Consider the following 23,594-nt stretch of genomic DNA (forward strand, 5'->3'; position numbering starts at 1 on the left):
TTCACAGTAATTAGCTTGGGTGCATTTTCACGTCGTCTAAGGTACATTTGATGAAAAGTTTGTTGACTCCGCGATCTGATAGGTAGGACCCTCCTAGAAGAAAGCCTTGACAAGACAATAGCGATGTTATTCGCGGCACGGCGTTTTTTATTGTCACATGAAACAAATAACTCAGAGGCAGCGGTGGCAATTGGAGCATTTAACTTCTAATGGGTTATCATCTCGTGCCCCTACCTCCTAGCGACTTTCTGACTGTCTCAATCAACACGAGGATTGGAGGGAGAGCCAGCAAACGTCCAAAACGATTGGCCAGTTCGTTGGCGGTCGGATTTTTTTCAAGGAGGCCGAGTTTCCGTATAAAACAGCAGCAACTCTGCTCGCAGCCGTTACTAGTTTCTTTATACGAGCGATACACGGAACGTTGTACGAGTTCATTCACAGATCTCTTCTCTCTTTTGTGCTTCTTGTACTTTGTCTGTTTGAAGGTGCTACGTTTAGAATCTGTTACATCAGACATGCCTTTTGCGGACTTTGATGGTGTCAATGGGCATAATCATTACCAGTCGCTGAAACGTCCCGCGGATAACGAGTTCGTACACACGAATGTCAAACATGTGCATCAGAACGCGTAAGTTTCCTTTGGATACTAAAGAACCATTCATATTAAGCTAGATCAAATAAAGTTTTACGCACAAAATTTCAATTAAGAAAGATTCTTATTTGAACTGAGATTTTGTTTGCTTTTGATTAAAGAAACTATTAATTTAATTAACTAATTCCAACTAGTTACAGTAAAAATATTATTAAAATAATTCTTAACTTGCACAAGTTAATTAAGTTTCACAACTTAATTTTTAACTCATTTATTTCGAAAGTGAAGTATTGCTTAAGATAAAAGAGTGAATATTTCGAAAGTGTCTCTAAAGTCCGAATTCTTTATGGATAGTGAACCTTGATTAACATAACCCATCAAAGCGAGCAGGTTTCCGAAAAACAATCATTGTATCTGACAGTCGATGGAACAGTAGACGCATTGTTTTACACTAGCTCCGAATGAAAAAAGAATATAAAAATGAAATTGAAATGCAAATAGAGTGAATAAATTTGTATACATCAATCAGCAACGTGAGTGCTTGTCAAACAGTGCAAGTGATGTAAGTGGCAAAAAAAAAATCGCGATTAAAAACAAACAGTGATACAGGAAACAATAAAAACGGAATAAATTTTGATGGATTAACAGTTGTTCTTATGAAAGATAACATGAATTTAATACGCTCGATTTATCATCGCGACTGAAAAAAGACGATAAAAATGTCAGACCACGGGATTGTAATGTAAATTTCTTGATTAAATAATCCGATGTTGACCCTGCTGATCGATCAAATAAATGTTATCTAATGTAAACGTAGTTCTGCAGAATGCTTCGATTGTGCAGCACAAAATGTTATAATTGCATTTAAAATTCGATTGTTTAATTTTTTTATGCGTCCATTGCAGTGAATATTAGTATAAAGAATTTCAATTACAGTTTTCATTACAATTTTCAGTCAATGACCTAACCTAACCCCGACTGAACCTAACCTTCAAATTGAATATCAATGATAGTAATTGCACTCGAATATCTTTTTTAAATAATTATTCAATTAGGTTACACACGAAGTGCCAATCAGCAATGGTTCTACAATGGCCAACGTGTTAAATGAACGAAGTGGAGCATATTCGTCCGTGAACAGACTGCACATGAGTTTATTTCGATCGGTCGATGACACGATCATTACGCAGCGAGCTGTCGTGAATTGTTAAAATAATATCAACCGAAACTTATTTGGAGAATTTACGCATTTCAAAATTAAAAGTTGTTCCGGAAGGCACTCTTCAGCCTAAACACGATTCGCCAAAACACATCGCAACAGTCGTACATGGTTATTCGCCTTCTCGCTCATTAACATCAGAAAAGTTCGCGAGTTCACTCGAACGGCTTGCTTCAAACCAGAATTACAAAAGTTTTAATCAGTAAACAACGAGGAAATGCAGGCCAGATACATGTTACTCATTTAAACTTTCTTGTATGATTAATTTTCGCTGGAACCAGTCATTATCTTAAGCCTACCTTATCTGTATCGATTTCAAATAATTACGGAAGTGCACGATTATCGAATCTCGTGTATGATTGATCGTTTAACTGATTTCTTAACAAAGAGGTCGATTTTCAAAGAGTTAAAGAAAGTTGTGGAAACTCGAAGAAAGCGAAGAGTATGGAAAATTCGTGGCGAAGTTGCTCCTGTTTGCATCGCTAATGGCTCGTTCTAAGTGGTAGCCCGTTCAAACAGAAAGCGCTTTATTGTTTAATACTTACCGTGCCGTGGTTAATTGTTCGCGAGAAACACGACGAAGAGTAACGCCGAAGCAATTTACCATCGAGTTTACCCGAGCTTTCTGTAACGTTGATCTAACTTCGACGATTAAACGTAGATTTATATCGTCTGTCCAAACATGCAACCTGTCCGTGCAGAATCGATTAGTTGATCGTAGCCGGTTTTTCAAAATCTGACTCGTGTCTTTGACTTTGCTTTATGTTTCTCCGCTTGTAATACCTTTGAAACATGTCAGGGGTGTTACGAGGGAGCTTGCAAGTTCCGAACCGTCCAATTAGAAGTTTCCAGTGTTCATACTTTGATTTTGTTGGTTTAATCGAGCAAACAGGGCGTGCGAAACTCACGGAACCGCGGTTCAAACACAAACAAGAATTAAACGTAATAGCGCGATGTGACGTTGACGTTCCGGCAAACGGCGACTTCGGATCGGTTGCCGTTTGTATTAATGAACACTTCTTTCTCAACAATTTTCAAGTACATTAATTGCTACACTATGGCTTTATGTCTCGCCGCGGTGTCTTTTGGATTCCACAAACTGTAGCGTTCCGCTCGCAACTTCTTCGTTTCGTAATTCGTTACATCATAATTCTTGGTAATGTTCCGCTCACGATTCCATTAGGATTCGTTTAGAATCGTTCAATGTCTGAACGTGTTTCATCGAGTTTCAATTTGTTCGCGATTCAACTCGTAGCAATTTTCCAAACTGTCAGTGCCAGTTGCAAGAAAAAAGTTTAAAGAAAAATAATAAAATTCCTTCTGGAAGTATTTTAATTACTTTCATAATTATTATTCCTTTTGTTAAATAAATTAACACGTTCGTGACCGTATCGATAATCGATGACCGACATTGTACTTTTAGAAAGATTCGAATCTCGGAGAGATTGTCGGACGTACAATCGACGATGAACTCGGGCGCGATTCGAGATAATTATCAGAGCCGCGAACCGAGCGAGATTAAATATGAAAAGGGAATGCGTAATGTAGTTGCAGTTCCCTGTCTTTTCAGTTTGTTTCTTTTTTTTTAGGAGCACTCCCCATTCCATTCCGGCTTGTATGAATTTTTATTCGTTTCATTTAATATTTCACCGTGTGTTCCGCTTCGCTTTTGCCTCGATTCTTCCATCTTCTCTTGTTTCCTCTTTCTCTTGAACGACGAACTTGAATCAGAAGAGATCCCAGTGGCATTAAGCTTCTTGCGAAAAACCGACAAAGTTTCGTTTCAAACGGCAGCCCCGATCTTCCCGGATCTCTCCAGACTTTCCGCCGCGTCGTGCTCTTATCCGCTTCGCGAAATGCACGACGAGAAAATGGGACGCGTTTCCACGAGCGACGTTCGCTAGGAACGCGGTTGGTCCGATCGCTTCTGGTATTCTCGAATTCGATAAACAGGTAAGACTTCGGCCGAGGAATGCTCGATCCCTTGACAGGAATAGAAAAGTATGAGTAAAAAGTTACGAGAATTTGGTATAATCTCGTCGAAGTTTCTTATGGTGAAACTTTAAATTTATGTCGGCGTACATTCGGATGCGATGTACGGTTTCTGTGCTTAAGGGTGTGGTTTGAATCTTGGAGGAGCTATGGTGTCTAGGGACACTGTGAACTTCGAGTATCCTTAGTCTAGGGAATGTCTGGGGAACCTTAATACAATCTCTTCTCTTTAAGTTGCGGAGTTTTAAAGTTTTTGTTCAATCGCTGTAATGAGTCGCTCGCGTGACTTCTTCAATTTTGGAGAACGGAGGGGACTTGTAAGAAGGTGTCATAAAAACACTTTTCTATCAGCTTTAGTACGAGCTGTAATATATAACAGAACACTGTTTAATGACATAACAATGTTCTTGAAACTGTTATTTTCAAATGAACTATTTTTAGTTAAGTCTAAACCACTTTGTCCATAAGTACCTCTATTCATCATTAATACTCGTAGGTCCTTACTTTCTCAAATTCCTATTTCTGGACATAGGAAACCTACATGTACATATCTATATTCTGAACACTGCATATACCTTGATTTTCCTTAATGACCATGTACCTAGACTTCGACATCTCCAGATGTTGAGATGTCTCCAGAGATAGTATGTACCTCTATTCCTGTATTTTCACACCCACTCCTCATCCATCCTATCCACACCTTATACTCATAAATGACTGCACTTCTAGTACATCATTATACTAGCTGCATATCCTTATATGTGTCACTGTACCACTGTATCACGTGTACCTAGATCTCCACACTTCCAAATCCCTATACCGTTCCTGCACTTCTAACTCTAGCTATATTCACGTCTATATTCCTAATTGTCAATCGTTCGGAGCAGAATGAAAACACGACAAGATTGAAGGGAAAAAGGGGAAAGAGTTTGGAGCGGCTTCCGACTGCGTTAGGCATCGACAATAGGGATTAGAACGAGCGATATTGTAGCGAAAATCGAGGAGGCGTCATTGAATCCTTGCGATAGCCCGAAGCGATGCGCATTCACGTCGTTATAATAATCGTCGACCTCACATTTGCCATTCATAACGGGCCACCGTACAATCCCGTTTTACGACGTAGCATCCGCGAATGCGGTTGGTCTAATGACGTTTGCCATACCCGCGGCTATATCGAAGCTTTTCCATGGGATGCCAGGGCTAGACTGCGAAGCAATTCTCAGATTCGCGGTTGAATACGACTGTTCGGCCCTGTCTGTATTGACGGCGCGGATGCATATTCAACCGTATTCACCGCGTTATAATTCGATGTCCCTTATGAAGGCTCGTACGTGCGTCCCTATCGTAACCGTTACGCTCTCGCTATGGTGTCTGCTTCCGTTTCGAAATGGTTTTAAATTTTCAATCATAGAGCAAAGATTCTTTTTTTGATCGTAATAGGACAAAATTGTGAGATCCAAAATTTGTAAAATTAAAAAAGAGATCTTGTGCGATATGTCCGAAATGATATTGAATTTATGAAAAAGTACAAATTTGACTATTTATCATTGTACACGGTACCTTATCTCTTGGACGGACGATCAATTATCCTCGCAACGTTAACATTTGCGACAGAGAAAAATGTACCCGGGTCCATTAAAATTCAGCGTGGAATTGTAAGTAATTTTCAATTGCATCTCGCGCGGTATTACGTAGACCCGTGTTTATTCGGTCGAATGCGTAGAAATTCTAGTTGTGCATCTGTGCGTGTAGCCGTTTCACGGGCGCGTTCAGAGCGCATGTACGCGTGAATGGCGGACACGGTATACGAGATTGTGCACGGCACACGTACACAGTCATAAACACGTTACGCCGCGTATTTCGATGCATGATTTGTAATACCCTTGAAGCTTACATTCGGCTTAAATCCGCCACTATTCGAGTCTGTTAGCAGTTTAACAGGTAACTGCACCGTTTTGTGATAGTTTTCACCAGTGAAATTGTGCTGGCCGTTCTCCCTACACCTCGCTCCTTGTTACACTCTCATTAACGTAATTCGTCTGGATTATCACTGGATGCCGGTATTATTTCGGTAGATTTATCGAAACGTTCGAATCGATACGTTTTCACTCGAGTACGTTCGATAAGTTTGAACCCATAACACGGTGGTTCTTGCAAAATCGATTAATTTTATCGAGTAAGTCACTGTTGATATTTGTTCTTAGGTACTCGTTCGAGGCGTTGCAAGAATCAGCACAATATCTCCTGGATCGCGTCAAGATAAGGCCAAAGATTGGGATAATATGTGGTTCCGGAATGGGTAAGTGATTTCTGAACGTTGAAGGCTTTCGTACGTTGTAGATAAGACACGCATTTTCCCAGTTATTGTTTTGTGTATTCCCGAACAGGAGCAAATGAGCAAAACGAGTTGTGTCCAGGTTCACTGGCGGAATCCCTCGAGGACAAGCAGTGCTTCCCTTACGCCGAAATCCCACATTTCCCTGTCTCCACTGTCAAGGGTCACACGGGTCAGATGGTGTTCGGTTATCTGCAAGGTGTACCGGTCATGTGCATGCAAGGAAGGTTTCATTATTACGAGGGTTATCCGTTGTGGAAGGTAGGTGATGACTGTACTTTGTATCCGCAGTGATATTCGGATGTGTGATCGCTAAATTGCCTATATGACAATTTGTACCAATTCCTTGAACTGCTCACAAGCAACAAAATTAGGTGATCGAATTACCTAAACAAGAATATAATATATTTACAGTCTTATTATACACAAAGTCACCTTAATCGAATTCCCTATCTATCTACAATTAAATTGAATTCACCTCTCCGGATATATGGCCACGCATGATTCTGAACGGTCACATATCCACTTATCACTGCAACAACCACGACTTTATCATCATAAAAATAAATTCTGGATGTCCATCTACGCAATTGTTATCTAAATTCGTTTTTCAAGAAATTTCGATATTTTCTGAAAAACGAATAGCGATATCCGACGTTAATCTCTTCATCATTTCACCGAATGGAATTAGAGTTATCAATTTCGTGAACCGCAATTACGCACGAATATAGATCCATGATTCAGCGACATTTTAGTGAACCAAAACATCGTTTAATGAGATTGCGTTTTTATCGCGCCATTTAATGATTATTATAATCGTTATTATTTGTGGTTCCACACGTAGTGCGCAATGCCGGTCAGAGTTATGAAGCTGGTCGGGGTGACCCATCTGATCGCGACAAATGCAGCAGGGGGACTAAATCCCACGTACAAAGTTGGCGACATTATGATGGTGAAGGATCACGTGAACATGATGGGTTTTGCGGGGAATAACCCTCTTCAAGGACCGAACGACGACAGGTACATTTTTCCTGCTTCTCCCGAAACGTCGCTTCATGAAACCTCACATCGCTTCGTTCGATGTCGTGACACATTTGCATGTTTCTTTATTAAACCACCCTCTTCTGCTATGCTGTACAGTAAACATTGTGATTTAAAAATTCGAAATACATCTCGGTTTTAAAGAAGAGAAAAATGTGGCGATTCAGGAAGAAAATAAGGGAAGCTTACCATGCTTTTCTCCTGATGTGTAATTTTTATGTTTACAAAGAGCAAACACGATTTCTTTGACGACCCAACAATTAGGAATAGAAACGCTTCGACTTTATTAAAAAAAGAGAGAAAGAATGGAAGAAAAAGAAAGAGGACTGTGGGGGAGGTGGGCGAACCGGCGAGAAAAATAAGGGAAAAAAATGATGACTGAGAAAGAGGGTTGGTGGGATTCACGACGCGGCGTGAACGGCAATGAATTTGAATCCGCTTCCAGTCGACAAACGCTTTCGGGCTCGTTTCCGGAAGGAAAGTCGTCGACGACGTTCGCGGATTGCACAGCTCGACGACGTTCCAAGAACCCACCCTAAGGGCAAACGGAGGCAAGGGTGGCCGTGAGAGATCGCTGAGGTCGTTCCAACGAATAAAATTAATCTGTTTCATCGGAACAACCCGTTGAATCGGATTGATGAACTATTTACTCGACGACACAAAGAATCTGATTGACGTATTTACCTAAGGATCTCCCTTTATTTTCTGCTTAGTTCGTCTTCTTTTCTTTGGGTTCTTCTTCGCCGTTTCGTCGACCTGACAGCTCACGAATGTTCAACATTTATACCATTTCTCTTTTGCTCGAAGTCTATGATTAATAGAACTACAAAGGTGTTGGGATTCAGAGATACTGTACAGATATCAAGATCCATAATATCTGAATTTACGTGTTTCATCTAATTAGTTTTTTTAAATTCGAGTTTTCTTCGATTACAGATTTGGACCCAGGTTTCCGCCTATGAACAAAGCATACGACCTGAAACTGTTAGAATTAGGTCAGGAAGTGGCCGAGGAGATGGGGATCAGCGACATCGTGCATAGAGGCGTGTACACGTGTCTGGGTGGTCCGAATTTCGAAACAGTGGCGGAATTAAAAATGTTGAGGATGGTCGGAGTCGACGCAGTAGGTGGGTTCAATATTTAACCTTTATAATCGAAAGATTAGATATTATTTGTTGCGTCTTACAACCGTATTAAAATAATCTGTCATTTTGATTGACAATTTTGACGACGACAGGTTTGATCGATGTACTTAAACGTTTGACGATTTTCAGGGATGTCCACAGTCCACGAGGTTATCACTGCCAGACACTGTGACCTGACCGTTTTCGCGTTTAGCTTGATCACGAATCAGTGCGTCACGGATTACGAGAATCACCTGGAAGCGAATCACGAGGAGGTGATGGACGTGGGCAAAGCGAGACAATCGTTGCTACAGGACTACGTGGCGCGCATGGTGTTACGTCTGCGCGACATGCTAAAATTAGAGACGAAATGATTCCTGTAATACTTCATGCGTTCTTGAGATTATTCGTATCGCACCTGCTCCTCGATGGACGAGCGGTGTCAACGATTTGCCATGAACAATAGCACGTGCAATGTACAATTAAATGTCGAAAATCTGTGCCATTTTTAAATAACTATTGTATGATGTTCCCACCGTTACTACTTAACTTATGGAGATGTCTATTTTTAATGTATAATACACTTTAATAGTACTACGATTCATAACGTTCTTTGGACGTCAGAAAATATTGTTCAGCAAACAATTGTACATTGCATAGAAATCTAGAGGTATAAGGGAAACTTATAGGAGTAAGCGTTAAGTAGTTATAACTTATGAATCACCATGGCGAAGGTCGTGTTTAACATAAGAACATAAATGTATTTTATCATTCTTGAGCTTTTATCATATTTGCTTCCAAAAGTCTTTTGGAGGTGAAAGGTGACTTAGAGTTTCGTATCGAATCATGCAAATAATTTTGTATGTTATAGTTTCAATTTATATTTATATTATAGTATATTCAGTTATGCAGAATCGTTGAAGTTTCATAAAATTTAGATCCAATTTACAAAATTAAAATTGGGAGAATCAGTATTCGAGAGTATTTCTAGAAAATAAAGTCGCAAAAAAGAATTGGTCAGAGAATGCAATCTTAGTTTTACGATTAAACACGAAACCGTAGAAATTGTAAGATGGAAAATCGCGAACGCGTTGGTGCGCGAGTTTCCGGTCTCAATTGATTCGTTACGTGTCTTGAGGGACCTCCTTGGCTTTAAGAAGAGGAACGGTTTAAGGGTGGAGACGTTGGTCGATGCCTCCTCCCCTCTTCAACACCCTCGTCGATTTTCCTCCCTCGCTTCGTTACCTTCATCTCGTTCCCGTGCTCTTCCATCGCTAATGCATCGGTGTTCAGCTTCGATAAATCTCGAGCGACGAACACCATACTGTAGCCAGAACCTTCAGCCCCCTTTTCGTTATCCTCCGCAGTTGCTTCTTTCGTATTACGATCTCCGATAAAATTATGATGTGACATCGAGGAAAAAAATGTTCGCTCTACGGAGATCCGTCTACGATGATCTCGAGAATTGGAACGTGTTTGGCGTTCGACGACGAACCGCCATTTTATCGGCGGGAAGACGTCGTTAGGATAAAGGCGCCTTTCACGGGCCGCTGTTTGTTCTTTTGCGACCGCTCTTCGTCATGGAATTTTTGTAAAATCTGTCGTAATTTTATAAGATACGTGATCATTAACGTAACTAGGAATTTAGAATAAACAGGAGCTTGTAAGTTTATTAATAATTTCAACCCTCTGCTTCTGGATGCTCTGCGCCTAGTCAGGTTAATGCTCATGATCATAGTTTATAAGTTTCTGAAAACTCGTTCGAATATTATAGCAAACAATAGTATTTTGTACATTGTGAAAAATATTAATAACACTATCGTTTAGAACTTTGGGTTTTGTAAAGATTCGATAAACATCAATGATTAAAATTGCTATTTATATTAAAATTCACTGTTCAGTTCCTCACCGTATATTAATTAATATATGCACATATGTACCTATACGAATCGAATAAACTTGCAAACTCTCGTTCAATTTCGATCATCTATTTGCACGAAATATTCGACGCTATCGCGGCGTTCTATCTCGAATGGTAATTGTATGCTTCGAAGCAAAACGAGAAAATCGAAGGTACTCTGCGAGATCGCTTCTTTGTTATTTGTCTGCTTTTGTACCAGTTTCTTTGACAAATACATCGAGTATACGAAACGCACGCGTAACCTAATTAACTTCTCCTTTCATATTGGCAAACCATCGACGGGTTCACGGTTAGAAACGTTTCAATGGACAGACTACGAAACATCCCCGATTCAGCCGGTTTGTTCTCGACTTCTCGAACTGCGGATAAAAATATTCGCCGGTGTGCTCGAATGTTCATGCTCTGATTCGCGGATTCATAATTAAACAACTCGACCTCGATTTTGTCTGACACCGGTGACTCGGATTCACCTGTAATGACGATCTCTGATAGCGTTAGATCAATCGTGTAACCCGTTCACTGAATCAATGTGTACCTGCTGAAAACGTGAGTGGATGGGAAGCAAAATGGAGTCAGACAACAGGAGGTATGAAAGACAGACTAAAATGGAGGGAACACGTAGAATGGTGCAGATTAAACAATGTCTGTTTATCCGGAAAATCTGATTGAAAGTCGATTTTGAAAATTTTATCACCGTCTGCGTTCTTTCTCTGTTTAATAGAACACCCGATTTAAATATATTTATTATCCGTGATCGAGCGTGTGATTTCAAGTCAAATATTAGTCTTGTCACCTGCGACATAACTCTTGCAGGATCAAGACGCCTTCGTTTGTTTAAGCGAGCACTACAAGCTCTCAAACTTTGACCCTAACCTTTTCAAACACTATACAAGGCACAAGCTATCACTCGAGCTTCGCAAAGTCAACAGCCTGAACGCGTAAAGTTACTTTCTAGCAAGTTCACATTTGCTTCGAAATGTGGCAAAGTCCGGTCTGTATCAGCCTCCCTTTCGTCACGTTTACGCGCCCGCTTCATTATCGGAAGGGTAACGCGTTCTGTTGAATTGGATTTTAAACGGTAAATCCGTGCTCGTAACGACACGTGCCATCTTCCGGAACAGGGTACTTGCTGAACGTTTCTACGAGATTGTTGCATCGTTCAATTTGAAAGGGATACATCCAGGCACGTTCCGTATGGCGTTCGGTGAAGGAAGGAAGACCGACAGAGTATCTCTACCGTTGGAATAGGAAATGTTCGAGGGATCAGTTATTGATATTTCAGAAACGGTAGATAAAACTTTCTCCCGCTGTCTAGCGGGGTTGTATATCTTCCGTTTACCGGATCCATAGGGCAACAACGATAATGTGTAATGTATTTTGGCTCTAACTTTATCGTTTCGCGCGATAATGTTGGAGAAAGAAGTTAGCGACAGTGAAACGGTGTTTGCGCGCAAGGTATAAGAAGGACGGCGCAGAATGAAATTCAGAACAGACGTCTTGATTATTTCAGAGAATAAGACTGATAAGGTAATCCGGTTTTGTATCTTTATAAGTTCCTCCCTTTTCACGGTGTCCGCTTTTCCATCGTTTCAACGTGAAACGAAATGCATAATGTGATTGCGCTGCAATATCAGCAACGAACAAAAACCCGTAGGTACTTTCTATGAATTAAAATGTACAAGGCAAGAGAGAATAAATGATACACTGTTAACGGACGCGTCCGTGTGTCCTCTTTTTCCTTCCTACCCCCGGTTCGTTTCATTAGACACAAAGAAAACTTGGATATCCGCGATGCAATAAAGTGCACGCTCCTCTTTTTTCCTCGCGCGATATTAATTTATCTTCGAACGAAATCGATGAGAATAATGGAGTGAGTAGGACACTGTAAAAGTTACCGGACTTTTGTTTGTGTAAAATGGTTTATGAATTCGTGCCGGAAAATCGATATTGTTTCCAGTCGATGCAGATAAGTTCGTTGTTGAAGAACTTTGACTCATTCGTATCACGTTCGCGTTATAAAAAAAAAAACGTGTACGCGTTACATTTGAACGCGTGCTTTTAACCCTTTCGTGACCAATGGGATGTGTACGACCCACTTTATGCTTTTTGTTCTTGTATCTAAGCGCACGTTAAAAATCTGATTCTTGTGTTGGATATTATCTGGCACAAGGTTCAACTACCAAGGTAACAAAAATTCATTTTCTTTTTTATTTCATGATTTTGAAATTTTAATAATTTAAACAAATTCTTTTTTATATATAAAAATCTAAGGTAGAACAGATATACAATTGAACACATATTTTAAACGTTAGGGAGAATGGGAGGAGTTATTCAATTGATAAAATATATTAGAAAATTAAATGTGAAACTGAGTTTTAAAAGATATAGCATTGTAACACTCATTAAGACATAAATTTCTTTTATTCAATAATTATATGAATTCTCTTTTGTTCAAATTCAATGTCTTTCTGAGCCGTCATCGACAATGTGAGTTACAGAAACATTTATTCATATTATATTTATTTACAAACAAATTTATTGCAATATTAATATAATGTGTTGCAATGTAATAGTACTAATTACTAAAATTACTTACGAAAGGATTTTCATCGATATTCAAAAGAATAATCAAAGGGCGCGTCGATAAAGGAGAACGCACCGGGCAATTATTTTCAAATTTTCCCGCGGATGGCGCCTGAGTCGCGTACACCGGCGCCTGCCCCTCGCGTCTCGCGTCCTGCGCAACTCGCTTTCCGCGATAGGTTCACCGGGCCGAACGAACCGCTAGTCAAGTCAGTACAACTCGTGACGTCGCGGTCGTCGGTTGTTCGTTTTCTCAGTGATCGTGGTATATTGTCCCGTTGGCGATGTGACCGGTTTTGAAAGTGACGTGTTCTTTTCCGTACTCATTATCGCGTCCGTACGCGCACCACGGTTTGTAAATCGGACCGCCATTAACGCGCATTTTCAAACATCCGACGCGGGGAACGCGTCTCCCGGCGTGCATCGCGTCTGTCACGTTCCCCTCGCAATTCAATCGCATACACATCCCAGAAGGACCGTACATCGTTCGTTGCCCCGGGTAACGTTCGATCAGTGTTCGATCTTCCTGCATCGGTAGAAAACCGCCTGTTTCGGAGTGCGGGAACGGGCGTTCAAACTAGGATGAATTCGTGTTCGTACGATCAGTGTCAACGACAGTGTCAATCCGGTTAATCGCAGTGTCTCGCAACGACTGACATTAATCTGGTAACATTGGAGCGGCATCGGTCTGCCGCGCGCGCGTGCAAACGGTAATTTGCAACGGAGTGTGAAAGCGATCGTCTCGATTCTTACGGCGAAAGTGAACGACGGATGTTAGCGAGTAGGTGAGCAGCGGTGAGGGGTGAAAAAGCGAATCATTCGTAAAGAAGCGTTTTTCGATCGGAGGAAGAGGAAGGCCGGCGAAACATGTCGAGGCTGTTGAAAGGCGAACCGACGGGCGGTTATGTCATTGACTCGAACGCGGCTCGTCGAATGTATTAACCCGTCCGCCGATGACGCGTGTCGTGTCGTAAGAGAAGAAGGAATCGGCGGCGGAGGACGAGCACGGAATCCGTCGGTGGAACAACGCTCTTCTGATCTAGCCAAAGAAAGAAAAGCAGGCCAGGCGTCGTGCCTCCCACTGCCTACCGGAAGTCATATGCCCATACACGCGCGGAAAACGGTAAATCAACGTACAAACGATCGGCTATAACCAGTGTACCCGTTTAGTTTTGCGTTGGAACGAAGCACGCGCCACTGACCTTCCACCTCTGTTTTTCTTTTCCTTGGTTCGCCTTCGTTGTTTCGTCCTTTTCCCTCAGGTACGTCACAAATTATTTTTATTTCTCTTAAGTCTGCGTCCACATGCAAAGATGTCACTGCTTACGCTATTTTCGGCGACAGCCTTTAAACTTTTCATAAGCTTAGGTTTGCAAGTAATGAACAAGGAAATAAAATCCATCTTTATGACGCTGTTTAAGAAATGTCACGTTCTGTTTTGCATTATATCACCTTGCGTTGTATAACCTCGTGTTGTATAATCATGTCCGGTTGTCTTTGAATGATCAGAAGGAAATTCGTTACTTTTTCCCTGTTTTGATACTCAAACCCGTAATGGGTTTGCCTAAATTTTCCTTAGCTAGACATTCCTAATTTTCCTTAGCATATCAGTTTAATTTATATTTCTCAGTCAAATACGGAAAGTAGATGCTCGTGAAAATGCGTCATGGTGCTCCAGGCGTTAATTCCGAGTTTGACACTGCAAGGTTTACGAGCCTTAATACACGTTAATTGCTATTTCGCGGCAACGTGTCCCACTAATGATTCGCGCCTTACGTATATTTTTAACGATGACACATCGCGAATCATGCGAGTTTTCTCCGACTCCTTTCGACGGAACGCAAAGCAAGCATAAAATCGAACAATGCTCAAACGGGAAGATCAAAGCGAGGAAATAATGTTACGCCGTTCGCAGTGCATTCCTCCCGAATTCGTCGACCAAGTTTTAAGTTCGAAACTCGAAAAAAAAGGTGCAAAAGCAGCGAGCTTCGCCCGTGCCGATTTTCAATTTCTGCCGGTTTCCAACTTGCTCCTTGAGATTCACCGTTCCGTGTCGCATTCTCTGGATTCTTGCAACTCCAATTTCAACCATAGAGCCCCGCGGTGGTTTCCCGAACGAGTGATCCGACAGAAACACGCTCGAACATTGCGCGCGGTATCCCAACTTTGTCCTCCTGTTTCTTCCTTTTTCTCTTTGCTTGTCTTCGAGCGTCGCGTGATCGGCGCAAAACAGCCTGCTCCATCGAATTGATCTCCCCTTGATATTTCGACGATTCGATACTTCTCGCGTGCCTTTCAATATCATTACATTTCTACCACATCGCAGTTTCCCTATTCCACTGTACCGTTATACCCATTACAGTATTTTACCGCACTGTGCTTATTTACCGTTTTACTCCATTGTACCCCTATTTGACTATTTCGTTATTCTCCGGTTTGCTAGTTCGCTGGTTCTCCATACTGCTAGTTCTGGTATGTTACACACTGTATACATGTATATACAAGAATAAATGTTATTCATCCTTACGTTCATTCTTACGTATAATACGAATTTACGAGAATAAATGTTATTCATTCTTACTTTCATTAATTCTTACGTATAATACGAATTTACAAGAGTAAATGTCATTCATTCTTACTTTCATTAATTCTTACGTATAATACGAATTTACGAGAATAAATGTTATTTATTCTTACGTTCATTAATTCTTACATACAATACGAATTTACAAGAATTTATGTTATTCATTCTTACGTTCATTAATTCTTACATACAGTACGAATTTACAAGAATAAATGTTATTCACTCTTACGTTCATTAATTCTTATATATAATACGAATTTACAAGAATAAATGTTATAAGTCATTTTTGCACAAAACACAAATTTCTTAGAATAAATAAAATAAATTACAAAGCCCTAAAATTTAATTTTATCGCAAGTGGTTAATTGTTGTATCGTAAGGGTTGAAACTGCAGCGTACATAATCAATTCCGAAAAAATAACGAAACGTGTGATAATCGGTTACGTATCAGGAGCACGTCGCAAGAATTATATTCGACGATCGAACAAAGGTTCCTCGTAGAATATCGGAGCCGTGTTCCCGGTCAGGTATATACGAGGTGATCCCGAAGCGATGTGTGTTTCCTTCCCTCGTTTCTCCAACGGCGATTGTTTTCTTTTTCTTCCTGTCCGTCCCCACTCTTACCTCGTTATTCTGTCCTCTTCCTTCTTATCCGTCTCTTCTCTCTTTTAGGCCATAAACAACCCGTGCCCGACGTTTGCCGAGGTTATTGGTTTTTGCGAGGGGCACGACAGGGCCGTATACACTCGTCCGAGAGACCCTACCTTACGGACTATCTTCCCTCTTTCTCCGTTATCCTTTCATCTCGCTCTATCTCGTCTTTCACTTATACCTCGCGCTGTCCTTCGCACACGCGGAGTCTCACGTGGGCAGCACGAGTCTAATTCTCGGAGACAAACACTTTAATTATAACCTTACCTCTCGGTTACGTGCTACAGGATATCGTCATATCGATGTTTTTATTAGACATAGTTATTTTATGTGTGGAGGTAGTACAGTTGTTCGTGCGGGGTATATGATTCAATTTGGAGATTGCTTTTCTTTATTTGTATAGTGTGGGCTCATTTTGGGATCTGATGTTCTTTGGTTTGGAAGGATATAGAGATATTGTGATGCAAGGATATTCGGGTGTAAGGATATTGAGCGTGGAAATTTTGGGGCGGAGAGGTTTGGGACTGTAGGGATATTGGATTGTGGGGTTATTGGGTTGTAGGGGTACTGGGGCACAGGGATGTTGGGACGTAGGGATATTGGGACGGAGAAACAGTGGGACGTAGAGGTATTGGACTGTAGAGGTTTTGGGACATAGAAGTATTGGGACTTAGGGATATTGAAATGTAAGGATGTTGGGACGTAGGGATATTGGGACGGAGTAACAGTGGGACGTTGGGATATTGGGACGTAGAGGTATTGGGGCGTAGAGGTATTGGGACGTAGAGGTATTGGGACGTAAAGGTATTGGGACGTAGAGGTATTGGGACGTAAAGGTATTGGGACGTAGAGATGTTGGGACGTAGAGGTATTGGACCGTAAAGGTATTGGAACGTAGAGATATTGGGACGTAAAGGTATTGGGACGTAGAGGTATTGGAACGTAAAGGTATTGGGACGTAGAGATGTTGGGACGTAGAGGTATTGGGGCGTAGAGGTATTGGACCGTAAAGGTATTGGGACGTAGAGGTATTGGGACGTAAAGGTATTGGGACGTAGAGATGTTGGGACGTAGAGGTATTGGGACGTGGAGGTATTGGAACGTAAAGATATTGGAACGTAGAGGTATTGGGACGTAAAGGCACTGGGACGTAGAAGTATTGGGACGTAGGGATGTTGGGACTCAGGGATATTGAAATGTAGAGATGCTGGGACGTAGAGATATTGAGACGGAGGAATAGTGGGGCGTTTGGATACTGAGACGTGAAGGTGTTCAGTTGAAGGAACAGTGGGATGTAAAGATATCGAGGTGAAGAAATAGTGGGACGTCGAGATATTGGGACATAGACAGATATCAGTATCTGACAACATTGAGATGTAAGAATATCTACACGTAGGTATAGTGGGACGTAGAGGTACTGGAGTGTAAAGATATTGGAACGGAGGAATATTGTGTCATAACGACATTAGGACAGATGTATTGGGACGTAGATATATTAGCACGTACAGATATTGGGTCATAGGAATATTAGGTCATAAGGCCATTAGAACGCAGAGGTATTGGAACATATGAATATTTAGATAAAGGGAACGTAGGGACCTTGAGACGTAGACATGAAATATATTGTATTGTAAAGATATTTATATGTAAAAATATTGCAATGTACAGATCCTGCATTGTAGTGATATTAGAGCGTAGAATATTGGGCCGTAGGGACGTTGTATTTCCCAGATATTGAGACACGAAGGTATTGCACTATAGGGATATTGAAACATGGAGATATTGGAATGCAGTGATATTGGGATCCTAGGAATATTAGTATCTTAGATACTAGGCTAAGGGCTATTGAGTTAATAGTCTTAGGGATATCGAGGCGCAGAATATTAGAACGTAGGGATATTGGAACATAGGGATATTGGACGTCAAAAGGATTGGAACATTCTCGCGATAGAATCGCTCGGTTGTAAGGCTGAGAGAGAGGATCGAATCGCCATAGTCGGTTGATGTTTATCGGCATGCTCACGGAGCAACCGGAATTATCGGGAACGTGTTTAGCGTGTCACGGTGTCATCCATTTCGTCAGCATTAAGCCCGTGTAAGAACGGTATCGCGTGTTTGGTACAAGACCTTCGGATACTGCGCCCGAGAGCATCGTGTATTGTGCATCGCTGCTCTCTACGCGAGGTTAATACACCCACGATACACCGGGCTGAATATACGGAGTATTGGGTCTCACAGACATATTTGGTTACAACGTTCTCCGGTGGACGTTCACGAATGTAAGACTGCGTTTCTAAGATCACCGTAACCCACATACCATTTCGGATCAACAAGTATCGTGTTGTCGATACGTAACACCGATCGATGCCAGGATGACGAGGACAAGATCGGAGGAAATACAGGTCCTCGTATTGTAGACAACTCCATATCTGATTGAAGGCTGACCTATGGCTCCAATTGGTCAAAAAATGGACACGAACAATAAAACCAAAGTTGGCAAATATTTCGAGTCACCTTGAACGTCAGAATGTTATTGGGACTGTTAAGGTGGGGATGTGGGTCAGCCTCTTAGGCGCCAGATGTAGAGTTGCTTGCAATATGTACCTGAGATTTTCAACATCTATACGCGTTCCGTTTGACTGAAGCTTATCAAAGTTTGCAGATCTGCATACTTTCAAAAGCTATTCATTTCTGATTCTATTCATAATAAAGGCAGATTTTACCCCAACTGAAATAAGTACAGCAATGAATAGGCGCGTATATGCCGGTCAATTTTCCGCGATCGACGAAGGGTTAATTTAATCGCAACCACCATCGCTATCGCTTCTCCTCTCCCTATATTGTTTCGTTCACGGACGCCTGTATATAACTGTGTCAATTTTTTCCTGCGATACATCCCCGGTACAATCGTACGCATGCGTGCACGAAAAGCCGAAAAAACATTGGCTGCACTTTCTGCATCGTCGTCTCGTCGATTCGTAACGTGTCACGTAGGTGACTAACGTACGTACATCCCGATACGGGTTTTCGGAAATAATGGCGGTAGCGAGTCCTGGCGTCGATTCATTTTTACCCAATTTCACGCACCGCTACACCGTCCAACCCTGTACCTCCTCGCAACATCGCGCTTCTCCACCAACCCTCCAAAAATCGTCTCTCAATTTTTTTCTGTCTCGCAACGATTCCGTTCCTATCCGAAACCCGCGTGTTCCCCTTAATTTTCGTCGCGCGGTGTTTTTGGCATTGCGGTTTATTTCCGCGGTGAACCCCCGGCGTACGCGTAATGCGTTTTCCAATTGCGCGCCCCTCGTACCCCGCTCCCATCCGGACCGACGATTTCGATAGAAATTTATTCGGTGCGTGCCTTTGTGTCGGGGCTAAATGAACGCAACCGGCCGCATTTTAATGCACTTTGCGTAAATTCATTCCGACGAAATACTGTTCTACCGTGTTTGCCTATTCTTGATTATTCTTGCTTGTCTATCCTTCTTCCGATAACGACGAATTATTTACGACACCTAAATTTCTCCTCGCAATTCACTTTTACTCGCATCGATGCATATTTTTTCTAGGTTTCGAAACCGAATCGACTCTGTTCTATTATTAAGTTTAATCACATGCGACCTGCGTGCAACAGTATTGCGTGCAACATTTGAATAAGCATAAACAAAAGCTTTTAAACAAAATGTAACGATTAACTAGTAAGATTATAAGTGAAAAATGACGATTGTGATATGCGCGTTACCTTTGATGATTTTAATAGAAGCTGTGATTGAAAAACTCGCGGAACTTAGAAATTCTTACTGAATTTTTTCATGCAAATATAGATATAGATTCATATAAATGTAAACGTAAATTCATAAAAAATTTATATAAATATAAATGTGTCATATGAAATTCATATAGATATAAATGTGGATTCATACGGAATATAAAAATAAATATGACTTATGAACAGTGTCTCAGTACCACGAATTAAAATACCTTGCGCAAACGGACTTTATGGCTCTGTAATAGTGTTAGATGTTTTTATTTTGCTATCGTTTATATTTGACGCTATCGTGCATATTTCACGATTTGCTGTTGTCTTAACGCGGTTTCGACGCGGAAAAATCACACGGTGTGGCTGAAAATGCATAGAATTTAGATGGATTCTCCATTGTTTCGTGATGATCGCGACGCGACACGCTGTTCGAGTTCGATTCGAGCGTTCGTAATGAGATTTACCTGCACGGAACGATATCCCTTATTCGACGCAATTACAGTAGGTAACGTTGCGTAAAGCGCATCGGAGGTAATTAATAATTTTACATTAATTATGCAGCCAGAATCGTTGAACGTTTTAATCAATGTCCCGCGAACAAATATCGTTTATATCCGCGTGAAAATGTTCCCACGAAAACTCCGGGCAAGATTCCGCGAATCGAAACCGGTTAATTTCGAGGAAGTTTTCCGTTCCGCGGAGAAAGCTCGACGATCCGTCATCCCGGTGATCCTGGTCCGATTCTTTCGTTAATATCTATCCCCCTTTCGTGTCACTGATAAATTATCCAATTTACACGGTTACCTGGCACAGCCGCGAAATTATTTATGCCCGGCACACGGAGCTGACGAAAAATTCCGTACGCCGCGATACGCCGGTTAAATATGACGCGATACCGCCTCCCTTTCAGCCTCCGGGGATACGGCGCGTGTACGATAACGTGGATACGAAAATATACCGCGGGGTAATGGTTTTTTTGGTCCTTTTAGGGGAGACACCTTGCCGGTGTTTGCGTTCATAAACCGTAACAGCGTATTCGAAACTCCCTCTCTTAATCCCTGGGAGAGGAAAGGGGATGCTGATAGAACGCCGGCGAATAACGATGGATATTCCAGGAGAATATTCTGCAAGTTAAAAGTCTTGATTAACTCGCAAATGCTGGAAAATTATTGAAATGGAACAGCGCCGGTATCTCTGCGTTCTCGATGACAGAGCGGCAAACAAGACTTTCAATTAATTAAAAGTGAGCAGCAGATGTAGCAAACGCGAGGCCACTCCCAATTTTCATGCAATTATACCCGTTGTCCACAGTTTTGTAGGACATTTTCCGTGACTAACGGGTAAACGTCATTGTTGCCTGGTGAAAATGGATTGATGGAAATAATAGTCGAGAGGGAGACAAAGAGAGCTCGGTCACGTCACTGCCGGCCAGTATCAATTATTTTCAAATTACGAATTTCACCGTAGTATAGTACAATTGATTTATCCACGTCGTTGGGCACAGACGATGCAATTGACCCGTGTTGCTCTCTCTATGGATCCGTCGTTCACCCCTTCGCGCGTCGCGTTATTTCTTTTCCCTCGCACGCTCCTCTTTTTCAAAGCTTTTCAATTCAAATTCGTTCTACTTTCACTCGCAACAGTAGACATTAATGTGGTACATATTAGGATATTCAACGTATGGTGATATAACGCTATTTTTACAATAGAGAAATTTTAACGATGTTTATTGAAATTTTCTCGGTATAGAAATTTCAGATATATTGGGATGTAGGGGTGACGATAGGGACGTGGGAATATAGAGCTTTATATTGAGATATGCATATGACAATATAAGTATGTAGAGGAATCCGTATACACATAGGTATTTATGTAGGCATATAGGTATTTGGTGTAAAAGTCTAGAAGGAAGAAGATCTAGGTAGAGATATGTATATGTATAGACAACTACATGTGTAGCTATTTAGGGGTATACGTATCTAGAAACAAGGAGATCTAGGACTATGGAGATCTAAGATATGACTCAAGGAGATAAGGAGATCTAGGCACACAGATATGTGGAGGGTATACAGCTAGGAATAAGGGGATGAAGGGATGTGGAGATCTAGGATATCGTTATTTGAGGATGTTAAGGGATTTAGGTACACAGGTAACTAGGAGTATAGGAATCTAGGTGTATAGAAACTTGGGATATGGAGATTTAGAGACGTTGAAGAATATAGAAATAAGAAGTCACACATGAGGAGTTAGGTGTATGACGGCTTAGCATGTGAAATCTAGGCATATAGGTATAGGGGCATAAACATAATTGCAAGGTGTAGTGTATAGGGGTTTGAAGATTTATTATGTGATAACATAGGAATATAGAGAAATCTAGACAAATAGATATTTTCTCAAATATGATCTTAAATATGATCGTCCATAGGGAAGTCACATAGACCTGTGGAAGTGTAAGGATCTAGAGACGTACATCATTTGATGATGTGTGTATTCAGGAGTAGAACATGCTATAAGTGTACGAATACCTAACATACCCAATATGCATAACAGCGAATTTGTAATAGATATAAAAATAAGACAAAATCGACAAAAAAACGAAGGAGTAATTCGTCTGTTAACAGCGTGCAGCTTGCGAAGAAATCGAAATGGTCGAGCTGTGCGGAAGCGGACCGCCGACTTCAGCGATGGGAGTGATGGGGATCGGTTCGGTAGTATCCGCGGCAACGTCGTCCTCGTCCTCGTCGACGACGACCACGGCCGCATCGTCTTCAGCTTCGGGTCGCGCGGGCGTCCTCGAAACGCAAGTTCGTGGCCAATGGTACCGCGTGTTCGTCTCGCTGGAAGACGATTACTTGAGCATCTCGTTGGACGAGAGCTGCGAGACGGGCAACAATGCCTTGAACAACGGTAACATCAACAATAACAACGTAGACAGCCTGAACGATCCAGACGTGCCGGATTCGGTGGCGAATCAGAAGCGGATCGTGCGCGTAGTGAAAAGCGACAACAACGGCCTCGGTATATCGATCAAGGGCGGCAAGGAGAACAAAATGCCGATCTTGATCTCGAAGATCTTCAAGGGGATGGCGGCCGACGCCACGGAACAACTATACGTGGGCGACGCGATACTGGCCGTAAACGGGGAGGATCTGCGAGAGGCGACACACGACGAGGCGGTGAAGGCGCTCAAGAGGGCTGGCAAGGTCGTCGAGCTTGAAGGTAAGAGTATTTACCAAACGTTTCTCTTTTGCTTGGACGTCTTTTTGCTTCGGGAACTACGTGGACTGACCGGTATACGGTTACTGGGAACACGTATTCACGGCTCTGCATCCGAAACTGCATTGATATAAAATATCCTCGAGGTTCCTTCAGCAAATACGAAAGCATAAAAGTAACAAAATGTTACATAGACAGTTTGCGTTGTAACGTTGATGGGTGCTTTAGTCATCGAATATAAGTAGGCTGGAAAATACAACCGAGCGGGTGATTATTAAAAAGGAAGAAAATATTCAGGTCTTCGGTTTAAATAAATTCTAAAATTTGTTCAATCATTTAGTGCAATTTCAAACATGGGTGCTTCGGATGTTATACCAAAATATCCTCCCTTTTAATTGCGAATCTCCATGTTGTACCACTATTTCCGGTCCATCTCATATATCATCCATCTGTTTATTCCCGTACAAAGTTAAACTGCATTAATGTTCCGCAAAAAGGTCAAATCGAAGTATATCGAAATTAATGAGAGGTAGTCCTAGCTCCGAATTCGACAAACAAATTAATTCGGCAATA

General features: G+C 41.5%; 2 protein-coding genes across 4 annotated transcripts in view; both read left to right on the forward strand.

Moving 5' to 3' along the window:
* The first annotated feature begins 56 nt into the window (after positions 1-56).
* On the forward strand, positions 57-10,454 carry LOC100875884 (purine nucleoside phosphorylase). Of its 2 annotated transcripts, none has more exons than XM_003699137.3 (6): positions 57-628; positions 6,008-6,102; positions 6,191-6,399; positions 6,983-7,158; positions 8,116-8,306; positions 8,454-10,454. In XM_003699137.3, exons 1-6 carry the CDS (start codon positions 210-212, stop codon positions 8,675-8,677), a joined length of 1,314 nt encoding a protein of 437 aa, XP_003699185.3. In that variant the 5' UTR covers positions 57-209; the 3' UTR covers positions 8,678-10,454. The 2 variants fall into 2 exon arrangements, with proteins under 2 accessions (XP_003699185.3, XP_012134662.2); XM_012279272.2 differs by having other exon boundaries at positions 6,221-6,399.
* A 2,403-nt stretch (positions 10,455-12,857) lies between these two features.
* Positions 12,858-23,594, forward strand: part of Syn1 (Syntrophin-like 1) — a 453,675-nt gene continuing 442,938 nt past the window's right edge. Inside the window, exons 1-2 of one of the 2 annotated variants that reach the window (XM_076541971.1) lie at positions 12,858-13,930; positions 22,427-23,024. In XM_076541971.1, coding sequence (XP_076398086.1) covers positions 13,712-13,930; positions 22,427-23,024 — 817 coding nt within the window. In that variant the 5' untranslated portion in view covers positions 12,858-13,711. Of the gene's footprint in view, positions 14,070-22,426; positions 23,025-23,594 lie in introns of both variants that reach the window. The other variant, XM_076541974.1, reaches the window with a different exon arrangement.

The sequence above is a fragment of the Megachile rotundata genome, chromosome 2, assembly GCF_050947335.1.
Source record: "Megachile rotundata isolate GNS110a chromosome 2, iyMegRotu1, whole genome shotgun sequence".
NCBI lineage: Eukaryota > Metazoa > Arthropoda > Insecta > Hymenoptera > Megachilidae > Megachile > Megachile rotundata.